This window comes from Malania oleifera, chromosome 9 (genome assembly GCF_029873635.1).
Source record: "Malania oleifera isolate guangnan ecotype guangnan chromosome 9, ASM2987363v1, whole genome shotgun sequence".
Taxonomy (NCBI): domain Eukaryota; kingdom Viridiplantae; phylum Streptophyta; class Magnoliopsida; order Santalales; family Ximeniaceae; genus Malania; species Malania oleifera.
The window spans coordinates 45,557,351-45,572,688 of NC_080425.1; the positions used below are offsets into that span (position 1 = coordinate 45,557,351).

Sequence of the window (15,338 nt, forward strand, 5' to 3'; positions counted from 1 at the left end):
TTACAAAATAAGCAATGTTGACAAATATTTTCAAGAATAACATGATAAACACAGTAAATTATGATTTCAGAATATATAATATGTTCGGCGCAAGGCCGTAATTAATGATCGACGCAAGGCCGCAATTACTCATGTTATTCGGCACAAAACCACATTTATTTATATTTTCGGCACGAGACTGTAATTATTATGTTAATGTAGGATTCAAAAAATGCTATTATTTGATTTACGATAAACAGTATATGTTTATATACTATATGTTATCAGAAACCGGATGTTAGTTTAGTACAGTTTCAGGAGCACGGTAGTGTAGCTTATAGATTAGATATCTATAATCAGATTAGTGCTAACCACTCCACGAGGGGGTGGGAGTTGGATAGTTGATGTGGCTTTCAGTGTAGAGTTGTAGACGTCCACCTGACAGTCCAGACTAAGGTGTGGTGGGCCCATCGTACTTACAGACATTTTTGACTCGGCAGTAGTCGGCCAGTCATTGTCGAGTTTTGCCTTTGGGCTACACAACCCGTCATAGGGGGTAATACATGACATTAGCTAGCTATACATCCTGAGTAGTTTTCAATATTATAGATTATATCAGATAATACATTATTAGTATGATTACTTGGAAGTATGAAATTATATGTTTATCTAACCATATTACGATTTATGTTTTATGGTATATGAAATGTATGGTATATGTATTACAGCATTAAATATTCATGTTGCCACACAACTGATTTTAATTTATCTACCCTTAATGAGAAGTGTCTCACCCTAAGTTTAAATTATTTCAGGAAACCCGGAAAGACCGGTGGGTCAGGGCTGCCGTTGAGTGAGTTGAGCTTCCCTGCTAGAAGGGTAAGTTTTGATCTATGATCAGGAGATTTTTGTTATAAGATCCTAGGTTTATTTTGATGTTTTGGAGATTGTATATAAATACAGTATCTTTGGGAATATAGTAGACTCTGGTGTTGATGAATGTGATTTACATTTACTGTTGCCTAGGTTCCGCTGTGTATGACAGGTGTCCCCACTACCTACGGGCTCGGGTTCACTACTTTATTCATTATGTTTTATTATATATTAAGATAAGCAGGTCATTACAGTTCCATTGTTAGGCGCTTTCAACTAAATAATCGAAGAATGATAGAGCCTCATCTAGTTCCTTGTGTAAGAACTCCCCATTCACATAGTCTAGACAAATTGTTTACACGCAGGGGTTAGTGCAGTATAAAAATAACTCACTAACCTCCATGATTCGAATCCGTGGTGTGGACATATATTCATTAGGTCCTTGAATCTCTCCCAACAAGCTTGGAACGTCCCGTCACCTCTTTGCATGAACTGGTTGATATATTCCTGTACGTACTGAGTTCTCTAAAAAGGAAAGAACTTATGTAAGAACTCACGCTACATTTTAGACCAGCTAGTAATAGAGTTAAGTCGCACAGAATTAAACCAAAATTTTGCCTAATCTTTCAAAGAAAAGGGAAATAAGTGAAGTTTGATATACTCATCAATTCCAACCTTATTAATGAAAGTGGTGCAGACCAACTCAAAATCTATCATGTGTTGGTATGAACTCTCGGAATCCATCCCGTGAAATTGGGGTATCACAGATAACATGTCATGCTTAATATTGAAGTTCGGTGCATCCTGTGGTAACACAATATAGGAAGGTGTAGATGTGCGTGTAGGCTGTAGAAAATCTTGAAGTGTACGTGGTGCAGGTGCAGCCATGACTTCCTCAAAGATTTGTTCAAACAGATTACTCAAATCAATTTCAGAATCACTCGTAAAATTAATAGAAGAACAGTCAAATTTTATGCTCTATGTGTCCCTACTGGTGTTAGGTGAAATTTTAGATAATTTATTCGAATTATCTTGAAGCCAGAGCATCAAACATCAATGCAAATAGAAAAAAATCAATAACACAGCAACAAACAAGCATGATCAATTTTTTCAAAATTTTTAATTTTTTTAATTTTTAATTTTTTTATTTAATGAAAAATAAAAAATAATTGGAAAAACGAAAAATTTGAAATTAAAACTGGCACTCCTTGGTAACGGTGCCAAAAACTTGACTCACTCAAAAAATAAGCAGCTCAGAAGCTATCCCAAGTATAGAAGTTTTGTCGTCTAATATTTAGCCCAAAGGCCAGATCGTCTCCTCAAGGAATGCAGTTTAATCGCAAATTTTACGTATTTCCAATTGAAAATAAAAAGTTACTAAACTCAATTCAGATTTGGGGTTTTCTGGATTGGTTGAAATTTCTTTTAACAAATTAAAAAAACATGCAATTTCAATTCTAAAACCTAACATGTGCTGAATTAAATAACAAGAAATGGAAATCCTACGTCTAATCAGACAGGAATTGAAACATGCGTTTAAACTCCGGAATAAAAACTAACAATGACTTAACACACAAACTTAAACATGCTAGGAGGTTTGGGTCCAGCCAACTACAGTAGCAACGGCAACCAGCTATAGTAGTCGCTGCCTCGGATTTGTGGCCTGGTGTAGCGGGAAAAGAGAGGAAAGGAGAAGGGGAAGTAAGGGAGAAGGAGGAAGCAAAGGGGAAGAGAGGATAGCAGAGGGAGAGAAGGGAAGGTTTAGAGGGGCTTGAGTGTTTCAGGAAAGGGAGGAGAAAGGGAAGAGAAGAGAAAGGAAGAAGAGAGGAGAAGAGAGAAAGGGAGAAAGAGAGAGGGTGCAGGTGTGTCTTTGATTGAAGAAAAAAGGGATTTATAGGAAAAGGAGGGGAAGCCCTATGTGCAAGGATACCGGGACCTGGCAGCATGGCTGGGTCACGTCAAATGGTTTTATATATTATTATTATTATTATTATTATTATTATTATTATTATTATTATTATTATTATTATTATTATTATTATTATTATTATTATTATTATTATTTCTTTTTCTTTTCCTTTTCCTTTTCCTTCCTTCTTCTTCATTTTATTTCTTTGCGAACGAAGCCAATCTTGACCCTCCCGGAGCCCGTATCCCTCAAAGCTCGAAACACAAAAGTTTTAGATAATTTTCTCATCATTCTCCAAAATTGTGAATCATCTCGATTGGAGCTCATATGGAAAAACTATACACGAATTACGAACTGATGCCGGTTTTAGCTCTCAATAATTTTCCTACCATAAAAACATACCAAAAATTCATAAATTGTTTCATAAAACCTAGAGATTATAAATAAGACACAATGTTAGAATATTGAGAGTAATTAGGTATTTAATTAGAAGTATGCGCCTCAATGCACGAATTAAAACACCTAATTATGTAGTTTAAGCACGTAATCAGTCACACATGGAATACAACAAACAATTTAAATTTGCATACAATTTTAATGCTTCTAAACACAAGCATATTTGTACCGATACAACATAGTATAATTAATGCACATCAAACAGATAAAAACAATAAGCTCAGTGCCAATGAAGTGTGCTAACACTCAATTTGATGTCAATATTCAATCAAGTCCTAGAGTGCATTTTCAAACAATCTTTGAAACAATGTATCAATATTAATCAATCACAACTAGGTTTCAAAGAGTTCCAACAAGAGTATTCAAAATATCCCAAAAATGATTTTCAAAAATATTAGCTCAAGAGATATTTGAAAAATAAGCTTGTGAAAATAACTTTAACACAATAAAAAAAACAAGCTTAATGAGTCTTGCAATAATGATGCAAAGACTCACTAGCTACAAGGTTTTCCCACACAATGATTATTAATTAAATTGGGAGAAAAACTTTGGCTAAAACTCTCAATCAAAAACAATCAATCAACTAAAATAAGGAGAGTTTTAAGCAAGTGGAATCAATGTGGGATCACTCAAGAGCACTCTTAAGAAGCTTGATTTATCAAGGGAATAACAAAGAAAGAGTGTATGGGTTTTGTATTTGAAAAATATGCACTCAACAATTCAAAGGACTTTTAGGCTAATCCAAATGCTAATTATCATTTAATTGTGCAAATGAAGTCATATTTATAGACATTGTAAGAATTATGACTGTTGGGGACATCAGGGGGATTTTTTAGAATTGTTTAAAATGAGTTTAATAAAAATAATCCTGTTTTACCCCAATTAACCCTCTATAATTTTTTACCAATCCGAGAGTTTCGGTCAACTGAGTCATAGGTTCGGTCGACCGAATAGACATGTGAGAAAAAAAAAATAGGTGAGTTTTTCATGTTTGGGTGCCCTAAAATGAGTTTGGTTAGCTGAACAAGGTGATTTTCCAAACTGCTCGATGTTCAGTTGCCTGTTCTTAAGTTCAGTCTACTGAACTAGCCATTTCGGTCGCCCGAGGTCAAAATGATCATGGAGTTTCGGGCCCCTGAGTTGTTGGAAAAGTTAGGGTAAGATATTTGATTGGACGATAACATTATATTCTTTTTGGTTCAGTCACCCGAAGTCAAGTCAACAATTTGACTTGTCCAACGTTCAATCGACCGAGGCGTTTTCAAAGCCAAGGTTTGGTCGACCGAATCCTTTATTATTTTAGGACCTAAGTTAAAATAGTACCCTTGATTGCATAGATGATAGTGGAGACTTATTCTAAGTGTCTGTGTAAGGTCTTAGGGTCTTTCTAAGGTCTTTTTACCTAGACCCAAAAATCCGATGTCGGTTGACCCCTAAGGTCATTCAACGGTCTTGAGCTTATAAGTTCGTGCATACATGATATGCATCAATTATTATAGACCATTAGAATTTAAAGAATATTACAGACCCAAATTAAAAATACAAATAAATTAAACACTTTGGTCTTCTTTTTCTTCAAGTCAATATGTGCCGCCATATGATTTCGCCAATATAATCCTGTACACAAACTTAGCAAACATTAAATACTAAAGTATTTGTCATAATCAAAATGTGATATGTCCCATAAAGTCAAAAAAATAATATTATATTATTATTATCTACGTTTTATTTCAATTTTTACATTTTATTTTCTAAATTGCCTTATTATTGTTAATTTATTCAAATGTCAAACGTAAGCAAAGTTGAATTTGTTCTCCTTGATATCAATGACAACAATTTATCATGGATTATTGATGTTGATATCCATCTAAATGTAATGAACTTGGGAAATACTTTTTTATTTATTTATGGAAATACCGCATTCCTACAAGATCATGCAAAAGTTATGATCTTCCTTCGTCATCATTTAGATGAAGAATTAAAAACTAAATACCTCACTGTTAAAGACCCACTTATCCTATGGAAAAATTTAAAGGATAAATTTGACTACCAAAAACTGTGATTTTACCAAAAGCTCGATATAAATAGTTGCACCTAAGGTTGCAAGACTTTAAAATAGTTAGAAAATATAACTCAGCTTTGCATAAGATTAGCTCGAAGTAAAATTTATAGGGTGCAAATATTATTGATAAAGACATGCTAGAAAAAACTTTTACTACTTTTCATCCTACTAATGTGCTCCTGTAGCAACAATATAGGAAGAAGAAATTTACTAAATTTTTTTAACTTATATCATGTCTTCTTGTTGATGAGAAAAATAACGAGCTTTTGATGAAAAATCACCAAACTTGTCCAACTAGTACAACCCCATTCCCTAAAGTGAACACATCTCATGGTCGAGGATGAGGCCGCAGGTATGTCGTGAGTATGGTCATGGTCATGGTCAAAATAATCATTGACATCGATGTGAGGTTACAATCCCCCAAAAGAGGGATGACCCCCAGAAGAGGGATGGCCCCCAGAAGTGGGTTAATGATCAAAATCAATGACCTAGGCTGCATAAAACTGAATGTCACAGATGCGAAGAAAAAAAGGTCATTGGTAGATCTATATCAAGCCTCTATAAAAGAAAAGGAAAAGAGTAAAGATGTTGAAACAAATTTTGCTGATAATATTTTTTTAATAGACCTTGATGTTGGACTATCCAACTTTGTTTATCTTGATATTACTGATTTCCTTGTAAATCAAGACGAAAATAATGATGTAATATTTTAAGATATAAAGTAAGCAATATTATGTTTGGATTTCAATAAATAAATTATTGTATTTATTATCGCTATGATAAATTATAATAATGGGTTTTTAAAATATGTGTTGTAATGTGAATTATCTTAAATCTTTAATCGATTCTAAGATATCTATGGAAGAAGTTTGTTTAGTTAACAGTGCTACAACACACAATTATTCGAGATAAAAAATATTTCCTTTACTTGAATATATCTTGAACAAATGTTAAAATAATATATAAATTTGATTGAAAGCTCTGAAAAAGCTAATATAAAGTTACCCAATGATATTTTATTACAAATTGATGAAACTTTATATTCCAATAGATCTAGAAGAAATCTATTAAGTTTTAAAGATTTAGGATTCAATGGATATCACGTTGAAACTACAAATGAAGACAGTAAAGAATTCCTTTATATTACTTCTATTGTTTCTGGGAAGAAACAAATTTTAGAAAATAAAAAATTGTCAACTTAATCTTCTAGATTATATTATACAAAGATTAAAGCAGTTGAATCATATAATGTCTTGCACCAGAAGTGCAATGACCCAAAGTTATTTACACTTTAGCATTATCATCTTGGACATCTTGGAGATGTAATGATGCAAATAATCATTGAGAATTTGCATGGTCATCCATTAAAAACCAGAAGATTCTTTTATCAAGTGATTTCATGCGTATTGTTACTCTGAAGGGAAATTAATTGTCAAACCATCTATTTCAAAAGTAAGTCTTGAATCTCCCAATTTCTTACAAAGAATTCATGGTGACATATGCGAACCAATACATCCACCATATGGACAATTAAGATATTTCATGGTCTTAATTGATGCATCTACTCTGGTCACATGTTTCTATACTTTCTACCCATAATATTGCATTTTCTAGACTTCTTTCTCAATTGATTAGATTACGAGCTTATTTTCCCGATTATCCAATTAAATCAATTCATTTGGATAATGTTAGTGAATTTATATCCTAAACCTTTGATAGCTATTACATATAACTTGGAATATATGTTGAACATCTCGTTGCTCATACCTATACACAAAATAGTTTAGTTGAATATTTTATTAAAAAACTTCAACTCATTGCTAGACCTATGATTATGAGAACCAAATTGTCTTTATCTGTTTGGGGACATACTATTCTTCATGTTGCATGTTTAGTTCGTATAAGGCCAATTGCTTACAATAATCTTTCACCCATGCAATAAGTTTTTAGGCAATAATATGATATTTTTTATTTAAGAACTTTTGATTGTGCAATATATGTTCCTATTGCCCCTCCTTAAAGAACTAAAATTGGTTCTCAACGTAAGCTTTGCTTTGTATCTATGTTTGTTTTGATTCTCCTTCTATTATTAGATATCTTGAACCTTTAACAAGTGATTTGTTTAAAACATGTTTTCAAAATTGTCATATTGATGAAGCAGTATTCCTTATATTAAATCATATGGAATGCCATGAGTTTATCTCATTTAGATTCTCGCATGAATCAAAGTGAACTTGAATTTCACAATATTATAAATTTGCAAGGGGTTACAAATCAATTACTAGATTCTTTTGCAAATACCAAGGTCATATAAAAATCTCATATACTTGTTGCAAATATTCGAGCACACATTGATGTCCTTGATGGACAACAACTGACTAATGAACCTAAATCGCAATTTCAACGTGGAAGGCCTATTGGTGCAAAAGATAAAACTCCCAGAAGGAGAAAATTGAAATCTGTAAACACTCCAGAAAAGGTTACAGAGGTGGATACTCCATCTGACATTCACAAACTCATTTCTCCTGAAAATGAAATCCATATTATGGAACCTCTTGAAGAGGAATCTTCTGTAGAAAAAACTCTTGAAGAGACATCCCTTGAAAATGAACAGGTACCTGAAAATAATAATGAGATCTCAATTCATTACACATGAGAAATGTGGGATAGAAAGTAATAAATACAAAGTGATTGGCCAAAAATGGATTATGAACCTAAATCTGTTAATGAATGTCAATATAAAAGTGATTGGCCAAAATGGAAAGAGGCTGTCACATCATAACTAAATTCTCTATCAAAAAGAGAAGTTTTTTGACATGTAGTCTAGACACTAGAAGATATCCAACCCATTGGATACAAATAAGTATTTGTATGCAATCGAAATGAAAATAATGAAACTACTCAATACAAAGCAACGCGTGTGGCACAAGATTTCTCGCAGAAACCCAAAATTGATTATGAGGAGACATATTATCACTTTCGGATTCTTAATTGGACTAGTAGTCGCTAAAGGATTGAGCATGTGTCTTATGGATGTAGTAACAACATACCTATATGGATCGTTGGATAATGAAATCTATATGAAAATTCATGAAGGATCTAAATTTCCTGAAACAAAACTCAGAAATTTATATTCTATTAAACTTCAACATTCTTTATATGGATTAAAGCAATTTGGATGCATGTGGTACAATTGATTAAGTGAATACCTTGTGAAAGAATGATTCATAAATGATCCAATTTGTCTATGCATTTTTATTAAAAGATCAAAATCAAAATTTTCTATAATTGTTGTTTATGTTGATGATTTGAATTTAGTTGGGGCTCTTGAAAAGCTCACTAAAGCTGCAAATTATTTAATGGTGTAATTTGAAATGAAAGATTTAGGAAAGACAAAATGTTGTTTTGGCCTATATATTGAATATGTAAATTGCGGAATTATTGTTCATTAATCTAAATATACCAAAAAGATATTAAGACAATTCTATATAGACAAAGTTCATCCTTCGGGATTTCCAATGATGGTGTGATCACTTGATGTTAGGAAGGGTCCATTTCGATCTCATGATGAAAGGGAGGAATTACTTGGTCCTGAAGTACCATATTTAAGTGCTATCGGCTCTTTGATATATCTAGCTATTTGTACAAGACTCGACATTGCATTTTTTGTAAATCTACTAGCAAGATATAGCTCTACTCATACTTGTCAATACTGGAATGGAATTAAGCACATTCTACACTATTTTAGAGTTGCATCTGATATGAGTCTATTATACTCATTTGATTCCAAATCTCAACCCGTAGAATATGCAGATGATGAATATCTATCTAATCCTCATAATGATAAATCTCAAATTGGATATGTATCTTTTTATGGAAAAATTGTTATATCTTGAAAATCAGTAAAGCAGATTATTACAGCAACATCCTTCAATCATTCTGAAATACTAACTATCCATAAAGCTAGTAGAGAATGTGTGTGACTCAGATCAATGATTTATTATATCCAAGAAAATTATAGTCTTCAATCAATCAAGGATATTCCAATAGTTTTATATGAAGACAACACTGCATGTATAGCTCAACTAAGAGGAGGATACATAAAGTGTGATAGAACAAATCATATCTCTCCAAAATTCTTCTATACACATGAACTTTAGAAAAATAGTGATATAAATGTTCAGCAAATCCGAACAAGTGATAATCTAATAGATTTGTTCACCAAAACTTTACCTACTACAACATTCAAGAAATTGGTTCATCTCATTAGAATGAGACATCTTAAAAATCTTAACAGAATGAGTTTATATATGAGTGACATCCAAGGAAGAGTGTTATGAAAACCATAAGGGTGTAATGGTTTTCACCCCTTTGTTTTTCCAGTTCAATAAATGCTTTGTTATCCTTATTACCCTATAAAAGGGCATCATCTCCCTCTCATTTGTAATACACACATTGTATGCTCGTATATTCATTTGCATGCTTGTAGTAAGTAGATATATAGAAAGAAGAGGAGAGATAAAAAAAACAAAAGAAGATATTTTGTATAAGACCAGTTCCAAATCATCTTGTAATTATTCCTGAAATAGTTAACTTTTTTATCCCATCCACAATGGAATAGGCATAGCCGAAGCACATAAATCTTTGTTTCATCTCTATTTAATTTCCTATTTATTTTATATATATATATCTTTTAAGTAGTTGGAAAAGATAAGTATTTTTTATGTTCCATACTGAAAAATGAAGTTTTAACCGTAATAGAATAAATTTTCATATGCTCCAAACAGAGAGTTTGCCATGGACTCCAAGGACTAACCCCTATTTTGCATTACTTTAGAGTCACTTATTTTGTTTTTATTTCTTATGTTAGCATTTGTTGGAAAACCTTCCTGAACAACTTCTCAATTTTGGGTAATCCCCGCCGGGCGCGAGGTACCACCAATGCACCCACCGCCTTCCAAATAATGACCCAACCGCCTTGCTTTGCTTCAGTAGCCGTTAGTGTTTCAATATGGAAAGTTTCTGTAGATAAATAGCCGCTAGGGTTTCATTAGCCGTTTGTTAGTGTTCTTTCTCCGTCCCAAACTCATCACTTCAATTCGATTCCTCTCCTTTTCTTCTCCTCTCCGATGCTCTACCTCCATTCACTTATAATATTTACTTGGGGAGGGTTAGTTTGGGTTGCTGTTCTTCTAGATATGTTTTCTGCCGAGTTTGATAATAATTCTTCGGAAAATTCTCCGGCCCCAAGAAAAATGGTTTAAGTCTGACGAGAAAAATCCTGCTCTGACCAAACCCCCAAGCTCAAAAGGTACAGTTAATGGGCCTCAACGCTTATTAGTTTCTGTGACATGGGGTTTCCTTAATTTTCCTGCGAATCAATTGTAGTTGTCAGAATATTGTAATTTCTAACATGGTTTTTCCTTGGGGTTCAGGAATTGGTAGGAGAATGTTTGGTTCAGAAGTTAGTCAGAATATTGTAGCTGCAGGAGCACCTCCTCTTGTGGTTAACAAAAGAGGGTTACCAGAGTATGTATTCTTGATCTGTTAATCATGCTTTTGCCTGAAGTTTCACGACCACTAACATTAATTTAATCTTCTTGATTAGGTTGCTCAGAAAGATCTGCAAAGAAAACATGCCTGATCATCAAGTGCATCGACCAATCTCAAGGTTGGAATATGTGGGCCCATTATAGTTTGATCAATTCTTCATCTGTTCTGCTGAAAATTTTCTGTTAAAATTTGATATTTATTCTAGTTCTGATACATGGCTGCTTGTTTGATTTTATTAGGAGTTTTATTGCACAAATGGGCAGTACGCAGCATCAATTCTCTGTGGTACTATTCTCTCTCTCTCCCCCTCTATGCCTCTCTCTCAAGCTTGTAGAATTGATATATATTGTTTTCTTGGCATTAACCATGATAGGAATCCAAGAGAATAAACACATCAGTTCAAGATTCAATTAGAGTAGAAGACTGTAATTTGATCATATGTGCAGATGAAAAAAATGATGCCAAAGACCAACCTGAACCAATGTTCTTGGAGCAAACAGATCAAATAGTCAAGCATGAAATGGGTCAGATGGTACGTATATTTATCTCCTTAAAACAATTATTACAGAATATTTACTATTATTAATTGAAGTGGTTGATTTATTTATTGATGCAGTACCTCTTTTAATTTAAATGGTAGGAGGAGGTCAAAATGAAGGATCTATGTGAAGATCCTGTCATGGATATAGACACCTGTGATGTAAAAAACCCACTTGAAATTGTTGACTACGTTGAAGATATCTATGCCTATTACAAGAAGATGGAGGTAACTTCACCTCTCTCGACTTCCATATGGTACCTATCTCTTCAAAAGACTTCTTAATACAAAATAGGAATTCATGGGCATGGGTTATGATTTTCATATAATTTATTGGATTTCGAAGATTTCATTTGATTTTCTAGTTGTTGTTTAAAACAGTGGCCTAGAGCAACTTACAAATGCAAAGATTTGATCCGTTTACTGCTCATCACAAAATAAAAAATAATCAAAATATATTAAATGACTATAGTGATGACTTGTTTTGAATTTCTTTAAACTTTTGACTTGTCTTCCCATTAAAAAGAGAGGGGGAAAAAAAAGCTGATCAAACTCGTTCAATGGGTGAGAAAGTGCAGTTTAATGATCATTTTTCTTTTCCAGTTTGCTGACTGGACAAATCTTCTTCATACAGTGTTCAGGCTATGTCCCGCCAGACTACATGGCACAACAATTTGACATTAATGGGAAAATGAGAGATATACTAATTGACTGGCTTATCGAGGTAATTCATGTTGTTTTGAAAAAATTGGCATTGAAATTCGCTTTGATTCTCATCAATTCTCAAAAACATCTATTCAAATCAACAGGTACACAATGATTTTGAACTCAGGGAGGAAACATTATTTCTTACTGTAAATCTCGTTGACAGATTTTTAGCCCAGCAAAGAGTGGACAGAGAGAAGCTTCAGTTGGTGGGTCTGACTGCGATGCTGCTGGCATGCAAATATGAAAATTTTCGTGGAGTACTTATTGAGAATTTAATTTTTATATCAGGCAGTGCTTGTGCCAGGAAGGAACTTCTAGATATGGTATAGTATTTTCTTTTCGATGTAATACAATGGAGCCAACTCTCCATTTTCAGTACTCATGATCTCATGAATCAATGTAAATGATCTTGCAGGAAAGATTGATGCTCAAGACTTTGCAATTTAACTTGTCTTGTCCAACCCCATATGTTTTCATGAGAAGGTTCCTAAAGGCTGCTCAATCTGACAAGAAGGTTAGTGGTATTTCATGCCTCAGCTTTTAGTAGCATAGCATACAGTTTTAATTTAGGGTTTAGGGTTTAGCATGATCTTATTCTAATTGTGATGATTACCTTGAATCAGCTAGAAATATTGTCATTCTTCTTGATTGATCTTTGCCTTGTGGAGTACGAGATGCTCAAGTTCCCACCATCTCTGTTAGCTGCTTCTGCAATCTATACTGCCCAATGTACCCTTCATGGGTTTAAGCAATGGGATAAGAAGTGCCAGTGGTATACTGGCTATTCAGAAGATGAACTCCTGTGAGTCTGACACATCATCGTTTCTGCTTTTTAATTTAGATTTACTTTCTGTTTTTTGTCTCTGAATCATGGACATGAACACTTTCTTCTTTTAATCCAAATATGGTCCTTCAAAAAAATAGAATTCAAATGAATTTGCATTCAATGTTGATAAATATTGTAATTTGATCGATTCAAGTTACAAGTTCCCTTAATTTGGATAATATATCTTTTTTAAAATATAAAAAGCTCACAAAAATTGGTAATATTACAAGCATATATCCTCGTTGAAGTCTCTTAGCTCAAAATACGGATTTTTTTAGGTGTGCAAAGTGTGGCTCAAAATGCTGTCAATTAATAAACAGAAGAAGAACTCATTAAGTCTAATAGTTATTTCTTGTTTGCTTGTTTGTTTCTCGCAGTGAATGCTCAGTACTAATAGTTACTTTCCACCAGAAAGCAGGAACTGGGAAACTAATTGGGCTTCAGAGGAAATACTCTGCATCTAGGTTTGGCTTTACTGCAAAATATGAACCTGCAAAGTTTTTATTAGAGGGCATCCAAGTATAGCAAGGGAATGTGTACAAACTTTACATGAACAAGGTTCATCTGGGCTTCGGTGGGAATGGGGGCCTGTGATGCACCTGCGAGGGTTTTGTAGCTTCTTAGGTTGTTACGATGATAATAACCATGGTTATTTTCACTTTCAAGACACTTTTTTTGAAGATCTATAGTACAAATTAATTTCTGAAGTATGTCTCTTGTACAAAGCCAGAAGGATGTGCAATATTTGTGTGTGAATTACGTTGGGATGGAGCCCAACTGTGCATGCTGAAAATTGTGGACTGATGCAACGTAGGAATGCTACGTTTAGTTCCTAAGAAAATGTGTTATAGGAAGAAGAAACAACTAAATTCTGAAAAACCAGAAGACCAAGCTAGTTACTGCATATTTCCAAGCAAGAAAGTGTTTCCTCTGTTTCTGAATCAAAAGCCCTCTAAATTAGGCAGTTTGCACCATGAAACGTCCTGCAATTAAGCCAAAATTCACTAAAATTGGAATGTCTCTCCCTCTCCATCTCTCGTCCGAATCGTCATGGTGTATTTATTTATTTTCATATAATGGAATGTGAAGACATTTTTTTTTTCCTCTTAGAGCATCAATGGGATGACCAGTTGGTCTCTTAAAGCCTCGACCTCTCACAGTCTCTCCTCTTAAATTGGTAATTGTTGCTAAAGACACGATAATTTTGAATGGAAAGTTTTTCTCACTAAAAACATGAAAAGAAATTGTATTATATTTGTTGGTCCTAGAGTCGAGTTTAGAGTGGGGTGAATAGACTCTTTTGCATATTTTCACTTTTCTCTACAAAATATAAAATATTGACAAGATGCAAAAAATATATATATATATATATATATATATATATATATATATAAAATTTAAACCATGCACAAGAAATAAATTAAAGAGTAGGGAAGAAAAACCCAACAAACAATATGAACGTGGTTTAGCCCCTGGCCTACGTCAACGTCTTGATTCAAGAATTCTCAATCCATTATGACAATCTCCTTCATCGGCGGAAAAGCTTTTAGACCACAAGGGAACAAATCCCTTAACGCTCACCTAGAGCCTTTATAAAGGAATAAATCCCTTTTGTTTATACATGACTTTCACACGGGAACCAAACCCTATTACTCGCACAGAGACTTTACAAGGAAACAAATCCGTTAATACTTGGTTCACAAAGAACCCTTACAAGATGAAAATGATTTACAAAAACAATGGTCCTTGAATGAGTTGATATCTAATACATTACAAAACAATTCCTAATCTCTCAAGTAATGAATCACAACAAGATTAGAGAGTAAGAGAGATATTGAGCACAAAAATGATGAACAAAAATGTAGTGCGCTTGGAAATGATAATCACTTAATGTTAATTACTAAGATCAATCATTAAACAAATCTTGGGCCTTGTATTTATATGCAAATTGAAGAACTAGGTATTATATGGCCGTTAGGTTTATACAATAATTAAATACTTTGAAAACTAACTGTTTATAGTCGTTGGGCTTAGAATCCTAGCGTGAACCGTCGACGGATTCCCTAAACCGTCGACCGTTTCTCCTCAAATTGTAGACGGTTTCATTTAGGCCAAATTCCATTAAACTCTTTGCCTAAAACTGTCATTACACCTAGCCCAAACCATCAATGGTTTATCATGTTTCTTGATTAACTTGATTTTTAGGTGCTTAACTATGGCTTTAACCCAACTGGGACCAAGTATGTGAAGATATATAATATTTGGACTATTTAACACTTGTCCCATTTTAAACAAAATTGAGTATAGGATATTTTCATGTAAAACTTATTATTTTATCTTTGAAAACTCATGAGTATGAAACTTATGATTTGGTGATATCCTATATACTAGTATGCACATGCAATTACTCAACTTTTACTCAATAAATGTGTAT

At 33.4% G+C, this 15,338-nt stretch overlaps 1 protein-coding gene across 2 annotated transcripts; it reads left to right on the forward strand.

The window, feature by feature from the left end:
* The first annotated feature begins 10,124 nt into the window (after positions 1–10,124).
* On the forward strand, positions 10,125–13,614 carry LOC131164193 (G2/mitotic-specific cyclin-2-like). 2 transcript variants are annotated; one of them, XM_058121202.1, is made up of 11 exons: positions 10,125–10,590; positions 10,715–10,808; positions 10,888–10,950; positions 11,072–11,117; positions 11,206–11,364; positions 11,473–11,598; positions 12,005–12,094; positions 12,180–12,401; positions 12,494–12,599; positions 12,706–12,880; positions 13,282–13,614. In XM_058121202.1, exons 2-11 carry the CDS (start codon positions 10,729–10,731, stop codon positions 13,427–13,429), a joined length of 1,215 nt encoding a protein of 404 aa, XP_057977185.1. In that variant the 5' UTR covers positions 10,125–10,590; positions 10,715–10,728; the 3' UTR covers positions 13,430–13,614. The 2 variants fall into 2 exon arrangements, with proteins under 2 accessions (XP_057977185.1, XP_057977186.1); XM_058121203.1 differs by having other exon boundaries at positions 12,494–12,592; positions 12,702–12,880.
* Positions 13,615–15,338: the final 1,724 nt, after the last annotated feature.

Excerpts from the sequence above, each read along its gene's own strand:
- LOC131164193 (XM_058121202.1), top strand. The coding sequence starts at position 10,729 with ATGTTTGGTTCAGAAGTTAGTCAGAATATTGTAGCTGCAGGAGCACCT. Across the intron at positions 11,365-11,472 it reads AGCATGAAATGGGTCAGATG|GAGGAGGTCAAAATGAAGGA; the intron begins GTACGTATATTT and ends TTTAAATGGTAG. Across the intron at positions 12,600-12,705 it reads ATCTGACAAGAAGGTTAGTG|AAATATTGTCATTCTTCTTG; the intron begins GTATTTCATGCC and ends TGAATCAGCTAG.